We start from the raw sequence: 21718 nt of genomic DNA on the forward strand, positions 1-21718 counted from the left end.
AAATTTTATTTAAGACTCAGTATTTAGATGCTAACTGAAATGCAACCAAAATGCATACATTGTACTGTGAGAAAAAAAAATAAATCTAGCATTAAAACTAGATGTGAGACCTTCAGGGCAACTATTATTTCATTTTGTACTCCAGATGAAAAATCCCAAACACCTATTCTAATTGTTCCGTTTTAAAACAAAATCATGGTGGAAGTGCTGCAAAGAAGCTGAGACGTGTTTTAGCTGCTTTTCATATGCATGAGTAGAGCAATACCTTGCAGTTTAAGTGCAGTAAAAGCTCATTGTAAAAAATACACAAAACTTTAAAGGAATGATTTGGAACTGAATTTTGACAAGTACTGAGTACTCTTCAGCAACATAGCTACATATTTGTCTCATGCCTAAGTTCGCTCTGTATTGGGTCAGTTAAATATCACAAGCCCAGCTTGTAATATCTCTAGCTTTACTTGTGAATACAAAACATATTCTAGTCTTTGTGTGCCTTGTAAGCATTGTGGTCACCCTGTAATTAATGAATGCAGGGAATGTAAATTGTTACCATTATGGCTATAATTATTTTTGAAGGCACCTAGACAAAGTACTTCCCCAATGAATTGACATTATCATGCTTTAGTTGGCAAATGCGCATCTGAAAGTGAATACTCTGTGAGCATAAACAAAGCATCTGTGCTCTTCTATTATTCTCAGCTTAAAGTTGCCATTTTTTCCCAGCAGTTGTATACAAGGGTTCAAAGAGTCAGCAAACACCCTGCAGTTATGGGGCACAGTAGCAGAGCTGGGTTCCTGATTCTGCAGTTAATAAATTCTGCTGCTGAGAAATGAGCACCTATAAATCAAGATCCACTGTTCTGTATCTGATCACTGCAATCTCTTTTTTAGCTTCCATTATATGAAAGAAATACAATCATTTCAGGTAGATGGAGAACTCTGTGGACTGAAGTAGTCCTTCATCCAGTTTGATTACTAGGGAAATGGTAAAAAAATAAATTGTGCTAGAAAGAGAATTTGTGTGTGTTACACAGCACAGACCCATGTCAGCACTCAGTACTGCCAATCTGTGCTACATGCACTCCTTGATGAATCTCAACCTAGAATTAGCATCAGACTCTAGTGATTCTGCTATTTTGGCTCTTATCATACACAAGGATTTGCAAAGAAACAATCAGCTTCTGCCATCCTTGCCCTCTGGACCAAAGGGAAAAATGATCCCCGTGGGCTGCTGGTTAAAGATCTCAGGGACCATGTTCTCCCAGATTTCTATTCAAAGGGAATATCTAACTACTGTACTAATTGCCACTCTTATAATTTCCTCTGTCTCTCTTTTCTCCTCTAATTTTCTGAAGTTCTGAAAGTCTGTTGTGTATTTTGGACATAGAATAGCAAAACATATGAAACAATTCAGGGGACAATGGCAATCCTTTTCCTCCCCCTGTGTGTTCATGCCAAGTGTTCTTCTTGAGCCACTGCAATGCCTCTGAGATGTCTGTCTCCATGCTCCTGGAGCCAAGGTTATGGTTGCTCCTTTTTGATACTTGATCTTTTTCTTCATCCAAAATATATGTCCACAGTGTGGGAACAGTCCCATGCTGCTCACTCTGTAATCAGAGCCCCATGGGGCTTTGGTCTGGACTTTCTATACACTATTTATTACTTTGGATGGTAGCTTCTATTTTTGCCTGAGAAGATATTCACTTAAAGGAACTTAATTACTCCTTATGTTTAGCCATCACATTTAATAAGGCTTGGGATTGTCACTGGATCCAAAACCTGCTTAATGTTGGCCACTAGGATCTACCACAATATTGATTGTGGTGATGTCCAAGGGTCGTAATTATTTGTTGGTAGACAATATGAATGGAACAAAGGCTGTTCCTGCCCCAAGAATTCAGAAGTTCAGTGTAATAGATGAGAAAGTAAGAGGTTGCAGATGGGAGTAGATTGGTAAGGGTGTGACTCTCAGGAATTGCTTAAGGTTTAGTTTCTGTGAAATTAGAAAGTGCAAAAAATTATTTGGGGTGCAATCTACTGTATCTGTGACAGTGATTTTACATAGTTTTGGTGTCACTGATACAATGAAATGCATTTGAATGTCTAAAAGTGGAAAAGGTGTATTTTACTCGTAACACTTTACAAATTATGTCTCTCTCTCAAATGGCCCTGTCATGTAGAAATATTTAATGCCTGTGTAGGCAAAGAAAAAGGAATGTAGGTATAGACTGAATCTTGTGATTGCTGGTTTTGCAAATGACTGGGAGAAAGGAAATCCTCTGAGTCCTACCTGGGAGGATGGACAGGCATAGACGAACCCACAGTGGGGTACAGAGAGAAGCCCGTGGCACAGTCACTTCACTAAGGGGACAGAGGCCAATTTTACTTTGAGATGATGTCTGGATTTGCCCAGTGTGTATGGCCTGAGTGTATTTAGAAACCTGAATCCAGAGCCGTAAGATTTTAGTTTCTTATTCAGACTGAATCTTCATAAGAATCAGGGATCAGTCACCCTGACTGCCATCACCTTGAAAGAAGTGCTGGGGCAAGAGGCATGAACTGTGTCCTGGAGTGTCACACAGTCGTCTGGGGACTTTGCACTGCTAAAAGTGTGTAGGATTTTGGGTTTTCGTGATTTGTGCCGTTCTAAAGTGCAGCAGAGCCCTGTGCCCACGAGAGGGAGCGGTTGGATTACTTTCCACAGCTCTGCATTTTTCCTGCAAAGACAAATCTCCTGCACACATGAAGGCAAAATTCTGCTGTCGACAGTCCAGCAAAATATGCTGTCAACATTTTGGATGAGAGCAACAACAAGAATGTTAATGCTTTGGGGAAGGCTCCACATTGCATTGTGTTGAGTTTCAGCTTGAATCTGGTCTTACATAATCAGTGCATGGGTCCAGAGCAGTGCAAATGGTTTCTAAATATAAAAACTGCAAATAGAGAAAGCTTATTAAAAAGTTAAAATTAAAAAAAAAAAAAAAAAAAAAAGCAAATGCAAACCTTGAAATAGATGGAATTGTCACATCCATCATCCCTCACCTCCAAGACATGCCTGACTGATTGGCATGAGAAGCAAATGTATCAAATCTGTCTTTTTACTGGCAGACAAGCCTGTTATTGCTGTCCCAACATCTTTTCTTCATCCTTCAGCTGGGTTGGTCGTGCAGCAGAAGCAGGCCGGTGCATTGCTTTGCCAGGACTGTGATTTGAGTACAGCCCCAGACTGCCGCAGCAGCCTCTGTCCCACAGCAGGGGACAGCAGGCACAGGCGGATCCGAGCCTGCACTGAACGCGCCGAGGCACAACATGGCTTGGGTGACTCTTCCTCTCCATACAGGTCATAGCACGGGGTTTAGGCACAAAATAAAGGTGTCACGGGGAGGTAGTAATGGGTGAAAGCAGACCAGCTGTAGAAAAAGTAAAGCCACAGCAGGAGGGTGTCACATGTGGGAGCAGAGTGACTGATCTGAGCACCACACCTAGTCTGTTATCCTGCCTTGCCCTCGAGTGCTGGCGTGGCTGCCACTGTTATAGGAGTGATGGAAGAGAGGAGATGAAAGGGTATTCCATTCCTTTACCCTGATATCTTATTCTTGCAAGAACTTAAGCTTGTCAGCAGAGAACAGAAAGAGGTGAGCTCCGTGACAGAAATTGTTGAAACCTTTCAAATGCAATGATATTCTGACAAAGGATGAAATAACACGGCATTTATGAGGTTTTCACTTTCATGCTCAACATTTTTTTACTGTCCTTACCTAGTTGTTTCTCAGATTGGGAGTTACAGTTTCTTGAACAGGCACAGGGCTGACATGAGAAGATCTCACCTGTGTGGTCAGAGGTTTCAGAGGGGTGCTATGTAATGCCTGGTTTTGGTAGAGTTGAGATGGTGTGTTTCAACACTTTGAAAAACACTGAGCTCAACAGAGAGATTTATGGGGAAAGATGCTGCAGCCAATGCAGCACAATGAATGTGGTTGTTCCCTGGAATTTGAGGTACCCTCCAGAATGCCTGGAAGTTGATGGCAACTGTGTGTCTCTGGAGCCCAAGTGCTTGAATGTGGGGCAACAGCCAAACATGGCCTCTGCACCCTGACCTTTCTTCTGAGAGTCAGACTTGAGCATGGGTGTACAGAATGGGATCCACTAATAACTAATATTTCCAGTGAAACACATATGCAGGTCAATGACAGAGAGAGATACAGCCTTGAAAGTCTTATGCCATCATTGACCAGCTGTGCCCGAGCAGTGATTCTTGCAGCTCTCTGAGTCACTGAGACCACTGTGTGTACTTCCTTCTAAAGAAACTGAAAATTATCTGGAAGTTCTTCATCTCATTTTTAGCTGCTCTTACAGAACTGTACATGGCTCTACTAAAAATAGGTAACAACTAATGCTAAACAGATATATAATGTCATTTGTGTGAAATAATTTCAGTCTAAACATCAATAAGTTGCCTATAGAATAATTAGTTTGATGGCATTGGTAGCATTCCTTCCTCTTCAGGGAATCTCTCTTTAAGGCATATGTAATAAATTTACTTGTTTTCTTCTAAAACTTGTAAATTCACTTCAAAATTTGTTCTGAGACTTTTGTATGCAAACAATTAGTTTTGCCACAGTCCCAGAACAATAGCACTTGCTACGTTTATTTCAAATGGTCTTGCAACCACTCTTGAAGACATTGTGCCTTGGTTAAAAATTTATGTAAAAAACCCAGAAGCATGCAATTTCCTTTTTCCCCACCCCCTTTTCTGTGTGTATTTATGTTTAACTCAGGGCAAGAATTTTATAATATTCTTAAAGGAAAAGATAGAAATAAAAAATGGCATGAATTCATGAAAGCATGGGTTTATATATAGGCATTCTCTGTAAATGAACCAAACATTCTGTATCCTAGGTAGAACAACCTTATTTGTCTGCTCATATACATTTCAGTTTCCTCCACACACTCCCACTTGTCCTCCTTTTTTGAGCTGAGGGTATTGTACCATGTTTCTGTTGGAACTGTGTGTGCCTGATGCATAAAACACGACACAGAGCAGCCAGGTTGTCCCCTTTCTGCGTTGAGTCACAACCATCCAGGCTTTGTTCTCATGGCTGTCACCACCCCACCAGACTCTCTCGGTGTTTGTGTAGCCTTATACAGTATATTGCACTGACTGTACCTGTATAGTATCCTGTCTGTATACTGTATGCACATAAATATGTATATTCACTCATGTATGTATGTATAGGACGTTTCTCTATCTCTGTATATGTACGTGTGTTTGTTCATAGTCTTTCACTAGAAATGTGTGGCTATTCATATACATTATGTGTATGTCAATTAAAAAAAAAAAAGTATGAATGCCAGCACCCACTTTTGATAACATAATTTTATTCTCATTTTGTCTTGTTAAAACAATGAAAATAAAAATGTCATGTATTTTAAATGATAACTTTAAAAGATTATTCTTTTTACTAATTTTTAAGGTTTCCAATTTTTCAGATCCAAAATGGTAAATATATTGGTGTTTCCCCTGACCGTTTTCTGTAGGTAAAAAAATATTTGGAAACAGCTCAGTTTGTGTAGTTTTGGCTGTCTGTATCTTATGCAGATCAAGTGCTCCAAGGTTTAGAAATGCCCTAAACCAGCTGGACTCCTGTGCTGCAGATCCCAGCTCTATTCATATGAGGGACTTGCTGTCAATCTAGGGGTGACTCATCCATAATATCTTACATGAATACTGGATATAGAAGGTCCTTAGGCTGGAAAGAAAGTTTTTCCAGTGCAGGTGAGCATTAGGAATGGATAAAAATACCCAACTTTATAAGTGGATTTTATGGGAGCATTGCAGACTATTTGTCAAACCTTTTACCCTTTGCAGTTCACAGTAACACATAATTGCCAATTGATTAAGCATTTATTAAAACAGCTAACAGTCATTTATTAGCCCATTGTAAAATGAATCACCACACAGCTTTCTGGCCTTGAGGCAGCAAAGCACTGGCTTGTCTTAAATAGCAAAATATTTCTGTTAGTCAGAAGTATGACGGATACACTTGTTCCAGTTGAGCATGTCTTTAGGTTATCCATTGAATTGAAGTTTAAATGATAATAATCTGTGTTTCTCTATGAGACCTGTGAGTGTTACATTTTCTCCCTTCACAGTTAATTTTATCGTTGTACTAGCTTGTCCGGCTGCACCAGTCTCAGTGTGCAGTAAGTTACTGCAGCAGAGTGGCAGCAGCTACTCAGAAAAACCTCAGCAAAAGAGGTCTTAATGCAGGAAATACTGAGAACCTTGTAGGGTGATGGATACACTGTAAGGAAGACCCTCCACCCCGACTAAAATTGCATAATAGAAAATCCTTTTCATTTTTTATTTAAAGTTACAGGATTAAATTCTGACCTCACACACATCAACTCCCATTTTACTCCTAAGCTGCAACTAGAATGTCCAAGGAATGCTTTTCCTCAACAAAACATAGACTGGAGAAAGGATATATTCCACTAATTGAGATAGGAGTTTATGAACCAATGGCCTGATCTTAAGCCTTTTACAAGTCAGTAGCAGTTAGTGGACTCTTGGATTCGCTTGACCCTTCTCTTTTTTTACAGTCTGGAAAAGCATATTTGCTGCCTGGTGTTTCTGATCACAGTTATATCATTCGCAATACAAAAGAAGAAAAATGAGAAAAGACAATAGAAATATGCATTTTTAAAATTAACATTGGTCAGATCATGGTTCCTGGCACCAAATTTTAAAACACAATCAGAGAAAAGCAGCAGTTTTTTTCTGTTTGAGTTTGTTTGCTTATATTACAGGTGATACGTGTCTAGAGGTTAACAAGAAGCTCAATGTTTTCTTTGTCCTGCATTGTCATTAGCCATTCCTTTTAAGCTGGATATTTAAATTTCCTTCCTGCTCTGGAGACGTGAATTTGAGCACAGCCCATGCTGCTGGCGTAGGCTAAGCTGAGTTTGCCAGGTCACTGCATGGCTGAGGAGGCTGCTGCTCCTGGTGGAGTGTGTTAGTGCTGCTTCACACACTCTGTCAGCAGCACCATCCCTTGAGATTCCTTTTAAACAGAAAACAGAAGCAAGGTACAGGGAATCTCTGAACTCAATGAATCCCATTTTCTAAAGCACACGGATGCCAGGCTGAGTCACTTGCTGTATCTCAGCCATTCTGTGTGCCAGGAAATCATGTCTATATTAGATTTGGGTACTGTAAAGTTTAGCCATTCCTGATACAAATCAAATTACATGATGTTGCTGTGAGGTAATATCGGACGTGCTATCTCATACTGAGGCAGGCTCTTACATCTTTGTATTCTTCAGATACTCTCAGGATGGGTTATAACTTCAGCAACTGCTGTTTAACTGCACTTCAAATTTTAGTTAGAAATAAATTATTATTGGAGATATCTGTCTTTTAATAATGTTCTTGCACATTTTTAAGAGGATGCTGTGACCACCTACAAGAGTATGATCATCTCTGAACATTCGGTGCTGGTTTTTAGTCATGCTTTTCTGAACACTTTTCCCTCCATAAAATCCATATAGTATTTGAGAAATGGCATTTACTCTAAGAGTATGATCTTTAAGTCAGTTTCACTATCAAAAATTGAGAAATGTAAGAATATATTTCAAAATTTCTCGTAAGTAAAGCAACTTTAAAGCAAAGCAGATTCCAGTGCTGAGGCATTTTCTCTACATACATTATTTTGCTAATATTTAATTTTGAAATTCTTTTTTGGCCATTTTCTTGAAAGTGATAGAGAAACAGACTTAGGAGCTTTGCTAGTAAGGTGGTGTGGTGAAGTTCTTCATTTGTTGCAGCAATAAAAGTTAGTTAAATCTTGAGTTCAAGTACTGACTTCCACAGAAATAGTGCTGAAGGCCATGGTTTTTTTATAGTTTGGAAACCACGAGGTCAAATAAAATGGGGAAACAAATGGAATTTGTGGTGTCCCCACGTGTCACATTTTTGTAACTTTAGGACAGGTTTTAATGTCTACTTTCTTGCAGTTCTTAGGTATTCCAAAGTTATGGTCTGGTTTCCATTAATTTTCATTCTTCCATTCTCAATTTTTGGGCCCTTATTGGTTCAAGCAGTATCCAGAGCATGCACCCTGCTGCCTTCAGCTCCCTTGTACACAAGAGCTTTTGCAGACCACAGGGACTCTGTGGATGCAGAGAAGGAAAGGATCTTGCCCACAGCAGCCCTCACTGCTCCACACCACCTGTCAGTGCAGAGCAGGGGGGCTGTTCATCTCCCTGTGAGATTTACAATCTGGCTGTTTTTCAGAGCTGCCACAACTCACAGGAACTCCAACTGCAGGTGGGTTGTACTTCGGACACAGCTGCCCAGACATGGGTAGGGTCAGCTGCAGTGGCCATGGGGTCACAGCTCAAACCACCCTGCTGTGTGAATTCTGCTTCATGAGCACTTGTGGCACAGAGCAGCACCTTCCAGCAAGGAGAAATGCTGGAGAGAATGGGTTAGTGACCCCCAAAGAAATCTAGGACATGAGGGTGTTACGCTGCAGCTGCTGCACTGCAAAATGCAGTACACAGGAGATGTCTGTCTAAAAGTGTCTGTCCTTTGTCCCTCCTGTGATTGACCTAATACAATGTTGTATTTTCCTTTCTATTTTACAGTGAATGGCAGAAAGTATAATGGTGGGTTGCTTGAGTTCTGCATTTATTCCTTAGCAAAGGCATAGATGAAGTTTTGATTTTTAATGGGTGATCTCAATAGGAATGCACTTTGTGATGATCCACTGAGATGCATGATATTCCACAGCATCCCCAATATCAGTTGATTTACAGGCTCTTCTTTTGGAAGTATTTACAAAATGTGATCAAGCAGTACATTTTGGGCAGTTGTTTGGTGTTTAAAAAAAAAAGCTTAGATGAAAAGAATATGTTTCCAAATAAGATAATAATGCAGGTTCAGAAAGGTCTATAGCTAGACTGAATGCCAGTATGAAAATGGAAAGCAGAACAATGAATTTGTCACCTAAAATTTGCTTTATTAGCATTAATCTGAGGGCCACTGGAAAACTTGAGGCATAGGAGTATGTGCAGGGCTGATTCTGAATAAAGTAACTGTGACATTTAGTAATTGAAAGCAATGAATCATGAAACGGGAGGTCTGGAACCAGAGGTGCTGAAGGTTTACTAATCATCTGCTAATTTAATTTTAGGATAAGTATTAATTGCTCATAATCTTGAATCTTTGGGAATTCCTGGAGTTCCAAATAATCCTGGCAGTCATTTTGAAGTGGTGGATTAGTCAGGCCATAGAGCACAACACAGTGTAGTCAAGTCTTTTAGTTACTTCTAAGTTTGAAAAAGGGTGTCCAAGAGTTTTTTTACAGTACTGCATCATGTAATTACATTGAGTGATAGTGTTGTTTGTCTAGGACTCTAGTTTTTTACAGTTTTTACAGGGACTCTTGTTTTCATTTTTTTTCTGTAGTAATATAATTTGAAATAAAACATATTTCCAGTTTAGAAATTTAGAATAATGTAAATCAAAACCTTAAACATAGCAATTCAAATGTTATAAGAGCCCTAAAATGTGCTGCATGTGCTGTTTCACAGGTTGAAATAGCAGGTGTCAGTGATGCTTTTAATGTTAAATATGTACAGGGTAAGATTGCAAAATGTTCACTTCTACACATTTTGTTGAAATAAAAACTAGTGTGATGGGGAAATTCTTTCCCATGTTCTTAGAGGGAAAATAGAGATTGGGCTTGTGTCCCTTGAAAAGAAGAATTTGTGAAAGGTCAGAAAGGGCAGATTGTGTAGGGCTTAAGACCTTGTGTGTGCACTTGTGCTCGTGATGCAAGTACATAAATGCACAGGATCATTCTAATGTGGCTGCTGGCATCAGAGAAAGGCTTCTAGAAAACGCTTGAGGCACTCCTAGGGAGGAATTTGCAGTTCTGCTGTCCACTTTTCCCAGGGAGCCTTCCCAGGCACTCCAAACTGCATGGAGAGTGTCTGCTCTCACAGCTCACCTTGCACATCCTGCGTGTTCCTGAACAGACTGTTACTTTTAATCACTTTTGTATTAATAATCAACTGTTGTTTTGAATTTGACAGTAACAGGAGAATGTGTTAGCAGTACCAAGCTGTACAAACAAGTAACTATCCTGGGCCAAATTATGCTGTCTTCAATGGCAATATTCCTCCAGGATACCTGTCAGAGAGAGGAGAATGACTGCAAATTTAGCCTGTAGTTCCATCCTGACTTACTGACTTTTGCAGCCATTGGAAGTAACATTCAACAGCAGTGCAAGGCTTATAGCTCGTGGTTAGCAAAAGAAATCTTACCCAACATAATTTTCCAAGTGGTCTTCTGCAGTATTTTTAAAACATTTTTATTAAGGTTATTTTTACTGTTTGTTTAAGCAAACTGTAGTCAAATTCTTGGACCCATGAGGTCAGATGGTAAATTCCTGTTGGCTTCGAATGGTTGAGGATCTCTCTGCTCAGATTTTCTGAAACCTGATTCTGCCTGAACTCCTTCCTTGGACAACTCCCCTTTTGTGAACATGTGCTAAGAGGACCTGCATGTCAAGACAAGTATCAGATAGCGAAGTCACTGTTGCTGCTTAACATATCCCTCCAGCGCTTGCCCCCGGGGCACAGGACTGCCTTCTAGGATTGGGATTTCACACCTTCCCAGTGGAAATGCCTTACTTGGCCGGGGGGCTGGGAGCCATCTGCACCAGAGAAAGTGCCATCAAGAGTTTCAGTGGGAAACAGAGGTTGGAAACTCCTGTCTGAGAACAGGCATGAGGGAGGGAGTGCCTTTTCCTCCCAGAGGATGGTAAGTGGCTTTCAGAAAGCCTTTCTTCTTCACTTACTGCAGCCTGCCAAAACAAACCAGCATGCTTGGCTCTGCCGAATGATGTGTAGCACTGCACACAGATTGCACCCCCCTTTGCTTACAGATGCAGGAGACATTTCTAATAATCTCCTCCTTCTGCCTTTTTTTTATTTCATTGTATTTTGTGTTAGTTTAAGATCATTTTGTTACAGCCTCACTTCAGCTGTTGGGCTTTTATTTTATCTGTGTTATGCACTTCTGACAAAGAAAAGGATATTTTTATAGGGCAGCCATGATGTATGGTGTCATTTTCCCCATTCTTAAAGACTCATCCCCTCTTCTTATCCAGCAGAAGAGGGAGATGCTCACGAGGGCCAGAAGCAAACAGTAACTTCCTCAGCCCTATAACCTATAGAATTTTAGCACAATAAGTGGGAACCTACCCTACTAGGAAAAAATTATGGAAACACAACTTTGGGGCTGTCCTATTGCCCAGAGCTTCTGATTTCATGTCAAACAAACCAACAGCATTAAAACAAGGCAAGCAAAGAATTTAACAGCCAAGATGTCATGAGGAGAAACAGCTGAAGGGGACATGGTGTTGTCTAAAACCCTCACGTAAACTATAGTGGAAGATATTTTTTAGGTCATTAAAAGTTCATACACCACAAAAGAACACTCCACTTGCAGATGTGTCCAGAGCATGAAATATCGTGCAGTCACTTCAAATATTAGAAAGGGTTCCTCAAAAATGAATGAGAATTTTCAACATTTTCAAACTTAGTGACTACTAATTGAGCTGTGTACAATAACTCAGGTATTTCTTCTCCCACGTACCATTTTTAGCAGCACATATTTTCACGGGCACTCATGCAAAAAATTATAGTGCACCTTCAATGACAGGATTCTTGAAACACCTCTTAGCACTGGGAATTAGCATGGCTTTGTCCTCATACCACACTTCACCCCAGTGGCCTGACACTGGAGGAGCAGAATTGCTCCTGGCACTTGCTCTCCTCTTGTCTCCTGACTGCCCAGTGTTCAGGGTTAAGGTTACCTAGGGCTTGGCTTGAGACAAGGGGATATATGAGGGACTTCTGTAGCACAAAAGGGCTTTTTACTAAGAAGAGAGCATTGTCCATTTTTGTAGCTATTTATGTAACACATGAATAAGTAACATTTTTCACAGCTAACGAAGAGTCCCGGGCCTGGTGTTGAGGATGTTTCACTCTATTTTTAGTTCTGCTCATGGATTTTTCTATTCATAGCCATCACGTTTTTCATTTGGAATGTCTATGCTACATGGGATCATTTGGTTTGTATATAACTTACAGGTATCATGACGTCTTTCTTAAGTGTCATTCATGTGTTCAGCCTTGCACAGCCCTGCTTGGTGTTCCTTATAGCAATAGTCCAGTTCCTGAAAGGCCCAAAAGTCTGACCTCGCAGTGTGATATTCACCCACAAAAAGATACAAGATGTTTTCTACCCCTGGTGAGCACAGCTAGCCCGTGTGTAAAGTTGTGTTCATCAGTAGCTGCTTAATTGTATCATTGGATAATATTTTATTCTTTTTCTATCTGTAACTGTGACTCCCAAACCAAACTATTTTGCTTGATTGAGAACAAGGAAAGAACCATGTTCATTTACACTTCCCTTTTTGCTTCAAACACCCATGTTTTGAGCACTTTAGTGGGTGTGCTGGTGCAGTGTCACAGCACTCAAGGCCAGCAGTGTCCAGCAGTCAGTGGTGGGGTGCCCAGGGCTGGGCAGAGACAGGGCCAGGGCAACAGAGAACAGAAATAGTCTGCTGTGACACCAGGGGCTTCCTGGCAGGGTGAGTCACTGTCTGTTCCCCAAAGCCTGTTCTGAATTTTCCCTGGGATTGTGTGCTTTTCCCAGTAAATTCTGATGTGGCAGAGATCTATGGCATGTACTGACCTCTGGCTTCAAGTCCTGGCCTCTAAGAGCGATTGAACTGGACATGTTCTGCCCATCAAACCTCTGCTGCAAGACTGTTCTGTGGTCTAGCTCAGGGCAATCTAATTTAAGCAATACATGTATTTGGAAACCATTGGGACTGCTAATTATCTTTCTGGAATAATATGAAATTTCAAACCGATGAGATATGAGGTCAGGCCCACTGCTAATGTAGGCACACACAAAAATGTTCCATTTTCACTTTGCAGAGAAGAGAACTACTTTGTCTAGCTTGTTTCTTTGACCTTCATAAAGCATTGAAACACCCACCAGAAGGGATCTATTTTTTAATTTGAAAGATTTTAATTTTGCATTGTTTTGAGGATATGTAAAGTTGTTTTATCTTAGTTGAAGATGGGTTTATAATATTACTTCTTGTTCTATGGCACTACCAACACAGAACCCAAGAGTACATAAAAGTTCTTGATAATATTTATTTCAAATGTTTTGGAAATTAAAAAATACCAGAAAACTGAGCGAAAATAGTAAAAGTAAGGTGGCAACATAGACTGGTTTCTTCTAAAGATTGCAAAGTTGGTGATAAAAACTGTATGGAAAAGCTCAGTTTTGTATAATGGAAGAAGTTTCTTACTTTTTGTTGTCGATGTTCAAGTTTGGCACAAGCATTTGCTTTGAGGAAAACTTTTGAAGGAAAACTAGAGACTGATGACTAATCAAAGGGTGAGTGTGTTTACCATGAACTTGTCAGACATTCTAGTTTACTCTTGCACTCAGTCACATTCAGGAGAGAGAATTTATCCAACCACCCTACATTCCTGTCTGCTTCCTACACATCTGGGTATCACACAGATTTTACTGCCTGCTTAGGAGCAAGGAATTGAGCCTACCTCTAACACCTTCTTGGTGAATGTCCAAACTTCTGGGCCTTTGCCTGGTGTTTTTCTTCACTCTCTCGCTCTGATTTAAAATATTTTTTTAAGTGTCTTATACCTTGAATAATCTAATGAGTAAAAATTCCATCAAAATAAAAATTCATATGCAATCAGCAAATTTTATAATCCAACGGATATTATGGGACATAGTACCTGGTACACATCCTGGAATCTCCAGAAGGTCCCTTCTTACAATCCTAACTTTAGTTTCTGGCTTTTTCTTCCCTCTTCAGTAAGAACAGGCTTGGGGCCAAGATTCTTTGGTCAGAACCAAGTTTTCCTCTCCTGTGTTCTGTCTTGCTGGCTGTTACCTCCAGTACTGATGCATTTTGTGCCTGTCTGTGTACATCCACATCTGCAGCCAAGCTCTGACATGCTGCAGTATGTGCACCATTCCTCAAGCACGATGGGATCTTTCCCAGGAGAGCTGTATAGCTGTAAAATGTTTTGAATGCTCTACTTTTTTCCATAAATTAGGTTGTAACATCATTCTTTTTTGTGTTTCTCACGCTGACCAAATTCCTTGTTATGATGTAGCAGGGGTATTAACAGCCTGGTGCATGACCAGAGGAGCAGACTTAAGCCAAAAAGGAGGGAGGATGAGAAAAAATTAGTGCTGGAACTAAGTGTGAGTGCCATCAGTTCAGTCACTGGGAGGATTTGGCCTAAGACTGTGGTGTTAAACACATTAGCTTTAAACACCTCAGTAGCCCTACTGAAGTCATCTAGCATTTTTGCTGTGATTAAACAGCTGGGTTGAGTCCTGGCCTGTAAGCCTCAGTGCCTGTTATTTGTCTAGGACACACTGAAAATTGAGTTAACACTCTAGGACTTCGTATCATCAACATGGTTATTGTCATTTCTGTAGTTCATTGATCTACAGTGGGGATTTCCTCTCAGGTCTGTTCCACAGCTTCCAGTGGCCATGAACCTTTGTTCCTAATATTTTTATTTTGTTGCACTTAAACACTAAACAACTGGGTAAAAATAAAAAACAAACATCAAACAAACCTTTAGCATTTAGGCTTATTTTAATATTAAAGCTTTTTTTACCCTCAGGCCTTTCAAGATCATATTTGTTCTCTTGGTGTATTTTAGTAAATGACTTTGCCCATCCCAGTTCTACATGTTCCCCCTGCACACACCGTTACTGAATGCAGTTCCTGAAGAGGATTGTGCCAAATGGACAGTACACCTAAGAAGATGCTGATAGGAAGGACTTAGCCATCAAACAAAAATAGCACTAAAAAAATCCCAAGTAGACTTGAAAATCTGTGTCTGAGCAAGTGGGAAAATTCAAATTTTTCACAGTAAATGATTCACTAACTGTAACAAAATACAGTGGCCAGTATAAAAAAGGGATTTTGGAGCTGCCTACTCTTGGGTATATTTTCGGTGCTGTTTTGCAGGGGTGGCAGAGTGTCTCTGTAACTGATACTTTCTACGACTCCATTTCTATCTCTGGGAAGCTGCAATTGGCATTTTAGAAATCAGCATGTCCAAATGCTGCTTCCATCCCCTTGAATAGCTCCTGGACTGCGGGAGCTGGGTACCACAAGGCACGGTGTTGGCACTGCACTGTGTGTAGCACTGCGGTGAGCGGGGGTGGCTCACGGGATGTGACACTCACGGGGCTGTCACGGGGCGCGTGCGGTGCTTGTGACACTTGGTGGCTGGAGCACACCGTGCTGTGGGGATTGGCACTGGCACAGCTCTGCCTGTGACGTGATGGGCTATAAAAGAGAAGGTGTTTCCCGGCGCCTACGAGAGGAAATCCATGCTCAAGCGCTGTTGTCGTCAAGCCTGGCGCAGAAGCTGCTGTGCTGGTGAATATTTGTGTAATGAATTGTGTGCAGACTGTGTCCCTGTCCTTCCCCACGGAGGAGGACCCAGCCAAGCTGAAGACATTGCTGTGTAAGTACTGACCCACTACTGGTGAGCAGAGTGGCAGGAAAATCTGGGTCAGGCAGAGCCTCTCCAAAGATCCGTGGAGTGGAGCTGAGAGGTGGGAGGGGAGCATCTCCAGTTCACACAAGGAGTTTTGGAACCAAGCTTGGGCTTGGTTCCTCATGGCCGTGGCAGATGCTGTGCCTCATGCCCACCTGCACCACAGAAAACATTAGATCATGCCTGAAATGAAAAATAAGTATTGAATTAAAAGTGCAGGCACAGCAGAATTCCTGATGAAATGGCTCAGCCATTCAGGAGGACACATTGCAGATAAGTTACCTGTGTAATTCAAAATCCATAAGAACATTCAAGAACAAAATTCATATTATGGTTTAAACTTGTTTTACTCAGAGTACTATCTAATGTATAAGGTAAGCATGGTTTTGTGATAAAATTCTTTTATCCTGTTTTGCCCCCTTTATTTTTTACAAAAAATACTGACATTTCTGTGTTCTATTAATTTTTCTGTTTGAGTACATAATTTTTATTACTTTTGCTGGTAGGCTTTCTTAAATTTATTCCTTTTGCTTTGCTTTCTGCTATGAATCTGAGCATTTTCTTAATCCATTATCAATAAATGCTAAACACACTTCAAGCTGAACACAAAGTCTACTGAGATCCAAGGAAGTTTCTATAGGGGATTCTAGACAAACCAGGCCCCAGTTCTAGGGACTTGGTATATGCCCATGCTTGGCATTCTCAGACTTGTGAATGAAAGGTATATGCATTATGAAATGTATTCAAATGCCCTTAATAATAAAGATACATTTCCTTCATGAACTGCAAACTCTGACAAAGTATTGCTGTACATGTTCATTTTCATGACAAGAGCAGAGATGTACCTGGACAGCCCCCGTGAATGTATCATGTGTTTACTTACACACAAATCCCTAACTCTTGGGAAATAAATGTGGGGACACTCAAGACATCACTTCAAATTTCCAAAGTAAGTGTTGAGAGGAAGTTGTCTGAGCTGCAGGTATGCAGTGGTATCCAAAACCAATGAGCCCTTTCAGAGGAGTTTACTATTAGTGATTTCTGTTCCAGTCTAAAGCCTCTGAAGACACAATTTCAATTGTGAACTCCCCACTGAAATCAAATGAAGTCACATTCTCAGCTTCAGAGGGGCTGTGACATGTACTTACATCTAAACATATGCTAACCTCCCCTTTTGGATCACGATCACATTCTCCAGTATTCCACCTGCATGAAAACATGGAGTTTCTTAACTCTTGATGCCTTCCAGTTAATGAAATATCACAGAGTAGTATAGGTTAATCCATATAACTCGCATGGAGTTCATTAAATCATTTTAACAAAATTTAACAGTTATATTTAGCTTGATACTCAGAAATGTTAACACCCTGCTTTTAATGTGACAGATTGGATTTGGAAAGCAATATAAAACATGAGTTTCACTGTGTAGAATTTTTATTTCCACAGCTTAAGGATGTTATTAAGATCCATGTGGCTTTTTAAGATCTATTCTATCATTTAAAATCCAACCAGTGCTAGATAGCCAAAGCCATTTATCTTTATTAGATTTTAGTGCTCTGAAGAAGTTAAAACAGGGATCTTCTATTACCCTTTTTTTCCTTAAAGAAGCAGTTAGAAGTAAAGACTAACTGTTTCTGTTGTTCGCATAGAGATTTTTATTCATAAAATTAAAGTGTTTCAAATAAGAGTAAGATAACTTTGCAAAGAAAAAGCATATTTAATCTATGACCAAGACAGTTATTTGTATGTTTTTTCCCTCTTTTTTTTCTCCCTCCTCTCTTCTCCATCCACCTCCCCCAATAGGTGACGTGCATGCAATGGTTGCAAGGGGACCATACGATGCTGGACATGATTGAAAAAAAGCGTTGCCTCTGCAAAGAGATCAAAGCTCGACAGAAATCAGAGAAAGGACTCTGCAAACAGGACAGCATGCCTATTTTGCCGAGTTGGAAAAAGAATGCTGGGACCAAGAAGTACAGCCCTCCTCCTTATTCCAAACAACAGACTGTTTTCTGGGACACTGCAATTTGACAGGCCTGTGGAGGATGCCCTCTCCACTGTGTGGCACCAAGCACAGGTAGCCTGCTTTCTTTAAAAGGCAAAGGCTCTAACCTAAGACTTACCTGCAGGTGGTGAACTTCCTAGGAAAAAACACACCAGTACAGTGCTCACCTGTCAATCAAGAGAGAGATTTAAGTTTCCGACTGGATTAAGGCATACATATTTACCCAGGATTTTTTTGGATCCAGAAGATATCAAAATGTAAATATTTCACCAATATATTGAAAACACCCAAACTAATACACTGTTTAAATATATAAATATATATATATATATATAAATTCAAAAATTTATGGAGAATTTTACTATATAATGTTACTGTTATACTGTTTTATTACCTATTTTCTATGTTCTATTCTACTGTTCACCCCCACCGCCACTGTTTTATTTCTCTGACCTGCCTAGATGTGGCCTCTGTACAAAAGCATGTGGTTGTACGTGTTGTTGGAGAGGACAATGTACAAAGCATCTCAGTGCTAGGGCTGTAGAAGATAACTAGAGTCGTCCTTGTTAGATGTCCTTAGCTTGGGGGTGGGATGGACAAAGGGGAGAGTTCTGGTGGGAAACAGCAAACCTGCCAGCACCAAAAATACAAGTGCTTAGTGCAGGTACCCAAGTTACATTTAAAACATTAATTGTTCTGCACCTGTTTTCTCATAACGGTAACCACATAAATCGTCCTTGGTTTCATATAAACCAGTTACTAAAATGATTTGGCCAAGGAACTAAATTTTCTGCAGCAAAGCCTGCGACAGAATCTCTTCCTCGATGACGTCCCATTGATTAGCAGAGACCATGGTTCACTGTGACTAAGCATTGTGCAGCCCTTGGCAGAGAGAGCCGGTCGCTCAGCGGGTTCAGGCGGTGCCACTGCGGCCGCCGTCCCTGTCCACATTTACCAACGGTCCAGAAAATAAAGGTGACAAAATATGTTTACATGTTTATTATTTTTAAATCCAGCAGCACATCCTTCCTTACACCGTGTCAGATTTCTGCTTGTTGTTTCTGTGGGCTGGATTTCAGACCCCTTGAAAGGCTGTTGGGAAATCCCTCTTGATTTCATGCGGTTTTGAAGCAGAAGCCCGCGTAACATGTTCTCCTGCCTATGCCGTTTCTTCTTCCTGGCTGCTTCTGGAATTGGCTTGCAATCCTGTATTATATTACACCCGTTTTAACAGAATATTATGTCATGACCAAAGAATTATGACCTCCTGGTTTTAACGGGAGAAAGAGATGGCTTATACTGATTATGAGGGTGAAATCTGTGCGGTGAAATATCTTCCAAAAGGATCTGTTGAGGATGAGGGAAAATTGTACTGCGGTGGAGTAGGGGGGTAAAAGAGATCTATGGCATATATTTTGTATATTAAAATTTCTATGTGTCTGAAGTTTGGTAGTACAAAATTCCCTCTTTAAAACAATCATTTTAATGTTTTATTCTCCAAGAAGAAAAGGTGTGTTGTTTGAAACTTCTTGTTATATTGGCTTTTCTTTGAAATTATATTGACAGCATTGCCACAGCTGTAATTGCTGATCAAAAAAAAAAACCAAAAATAACAAATTTTAGAAGGTTTTTGTAATCTATATTGCTAAAGTTTGAGTTTCAGTAATGTTTTATCAGTAGTAGTTTCCTTTCAGCCTCTGAAATAAAGTTTTTAAATATTTTATAACTAATTAACTAATGTATATTTTGATGTCCAAACTGAGATTTCTGTAAAAGATGAAGTGTGTGTTTATATGTGTGTATGTATATTAGCATTATTGTATATGTATATATGCATATGTGTACACACATATACATGTATATATGCATGTATCTATATATACCCATAGATGTGTGCATACGTATATCTGCATACGTTAAATATTGGTGTGTTATGAATATACAAAGGATGGAATAGGTACAGAATTGAAATGCAGATTTGAAGATCCCCTCACGGCCAAAATGACAGAAGACATGAAAAAACGCAGAGGCTGTGAGGGAATCTTTGAACACGTTACGTCCAAAAGACACCAACCGTCTATTCTGCTTATTCTCCTTTTTTTTAAAGAAAGAAAATGGCAGAAGAACAACTCCAGTGATCTCGCAAAGTTCCAGGATCTGCTGGAAAGGAGACAACTTGTTGGTCATGAGAAATCTGTTGAGATAACAGGTTCATTATTCAGCAAGTGTTCATGCTTTGTCTTCCTTGTAATGTGGGAAGAGAAGAATTTTCGGTATCCATGTGTGAAATACTTAGCTCAGCCCTTTCCCCCATCTGCACAAAGTCACTGGTGACAAAATGCAAGCCGGCGTTCAGCCAGTTCTGCCAGTTCTGGTCCTCACTGGTCTCCTCCTGGAGCAGCTCCTTTGAATCCGCGCTGCCAGAGCAGCGCAGACCCCGGGCACACCCGCTGGGGGAAGGCAGTGTCAGTGTGAACAGTTCTGTCCTTGGTAGTGTTTGTTTATATCCTGTCCTTTCCATATCGAGATGTAATAGGAATAACGATCAGGGAATTGAAGCATTCTTGTCCTAAGCAGGCTTGCTTGTACACTTAGCCCACTGCAAACTCCTTGTTTCGCTTTTATTGCTCACCACTGTTTATGTTGTCCTTCTTAAATAACTGCCCACGTGCTTCCAGACCTCCATTGTATCCCATGGAAACAATGGCTTTTTGTTTTAAAGTGCGACAACATGAAAAAGTAAAATATAATTTAGCACTTACTTTCAAAGCACTTTAGAAATGTGAAGTAAACCTCATGCTTGCGAGAGCCGTTCTACTGAGAGGGGCGTGAGGCTCAGGCGGAGTTTCCGAAGGTCAGGGACAGAGCCAGAGCAGGACACAGCCACTGCCCTGTCCCCTGACTGCTGGCCCACCCCATGGCTCGGGTAAAAGGCACATCGTCCTGCCGAGAGCTGCCATCACAGTGTGTCAAACATTTCCTGCATCACCTCTTGTCTCAGCAGCTTCTGTGTCACAGGGTGAATGACAGTGCTTAGTTACACACGGTCATTAAAGCTGTAGTCTGTATAAATATGCAATCTGTATATACATACAGATCACATATATACACACACTTATGGAGACTGTATATACGAAATTGTTTGGTATGCACTTATTTTGCTTTAAACTCCTAAAGTTAAACATTATAGTGTAGCAATTTGTGTAAGGTGCACTGTGATTTCAAGAAAGCACAGTAAAGTCACAGGTCTTGTAATTCTTGCACTAAAAATGTGTTTACGTATATTAGCCAATGTATGTCTACTTTATCGCTCCTTTTGACAAATTAAAGCAAATGGTATAAAATAGTATGGGGTTTTTTGGTTTGGGTTGTTTATTTTTAAGTGGACAATGGCACTATGTTTTTAAATGACAGGGTTTTTAAATAAAATTAAATCATTCTGTGTTCATTCCAATGTAATACATTTACCAATATCTTGAAACTGAATGTCATGTTGCTTTTTTTTATATTTCATTAGAAATTGTCAGGTATGTGCCTGAGATTGTGTAGGACTAAGGAGTAGCTAGAGGCTAACTGTAATCATATATTATTAGCCGTTTCTATATACACAGTATAAATACATATTAATTTTCTTTTCATTTTTGTACTTGATTTTTTTAGGTAAGATGTAATTAAATGTACTTTGATACTTCTGAAGTAATAAGATGTTGTTTGAAGATCAACTCTGCTTTCTTTAGTGCATTGACAATATTTTACAATAATTTAGTGCTTATTTATTTGTGCTCCAGTGTAATTATAATAAAAAGCAATAGTTTAAAATATTTGGCTGTTCATTTTCATTTGATAGTTTAAGTTTAGAGACAGGTTATTCACTAGGATTAGCCAGAGATGCCTGGGAAGAAAAGTCAAGTCATAGATGTATATTTATAGCATTCCCTAGGCACATTTTTAATCGTACCATTTGTTGGAGGAAGTGAATTAATTGCTTTAATAGGTTAGTATTTGCAAGTCATGCCTCGTTGCATCTAATGCCATGAGTGCCATCCTCAACTAAATCCTTAG

General features: G+C 40.0%; 1 protein-coding gene across 5 annotated transcripts in view; it reads left to right on the top strand.

The window, feature by feature from the left end:
• NYAP2 (neuronal tyrosine-phosphorylated phosphoinositide-3-kinase adaptor 2) overlaps nucleotides 1–21477 on the top strand; it is a 136099-nt gene extending 114622 nt beyond the window's left edge. For 4 of the 5 annotated variants that reach the window (XM_088170719.1, XM_088170722.1, XM_014879586.2 and 1 more), the window contains one exon: nucleotides 17455–21477. In XM_088170719.1, the coding sequence (XP_088026845.1) occupies nucleotides 17455–17682 (228 nt within the window). In that variant the 3' untranslated portion in view covers nucleotides 17683–21477. The remainder of the gene's footprint in view (nucleotides 1–17454) is intronic. The other variant, XM_088170723.1, reaches the window with a different exon arrangement.
• Nucleotides 21478–21718: the final 241 nt, after the last annotated feature.

This window comes from Sturnus vulgaris, chromosome 10, assembly GCF_052056855.1.
Source record: "Sturnus vulgaris isolate bStuVul1 chromosome 10, bStuVul1.hap1, whole genome shotgun sequence".
NCBI lineage: Eukaryota > Metazoa > Chordata > Aves > Passeriformes > Sturnidae > Sturnus > Sturnus vulgaris.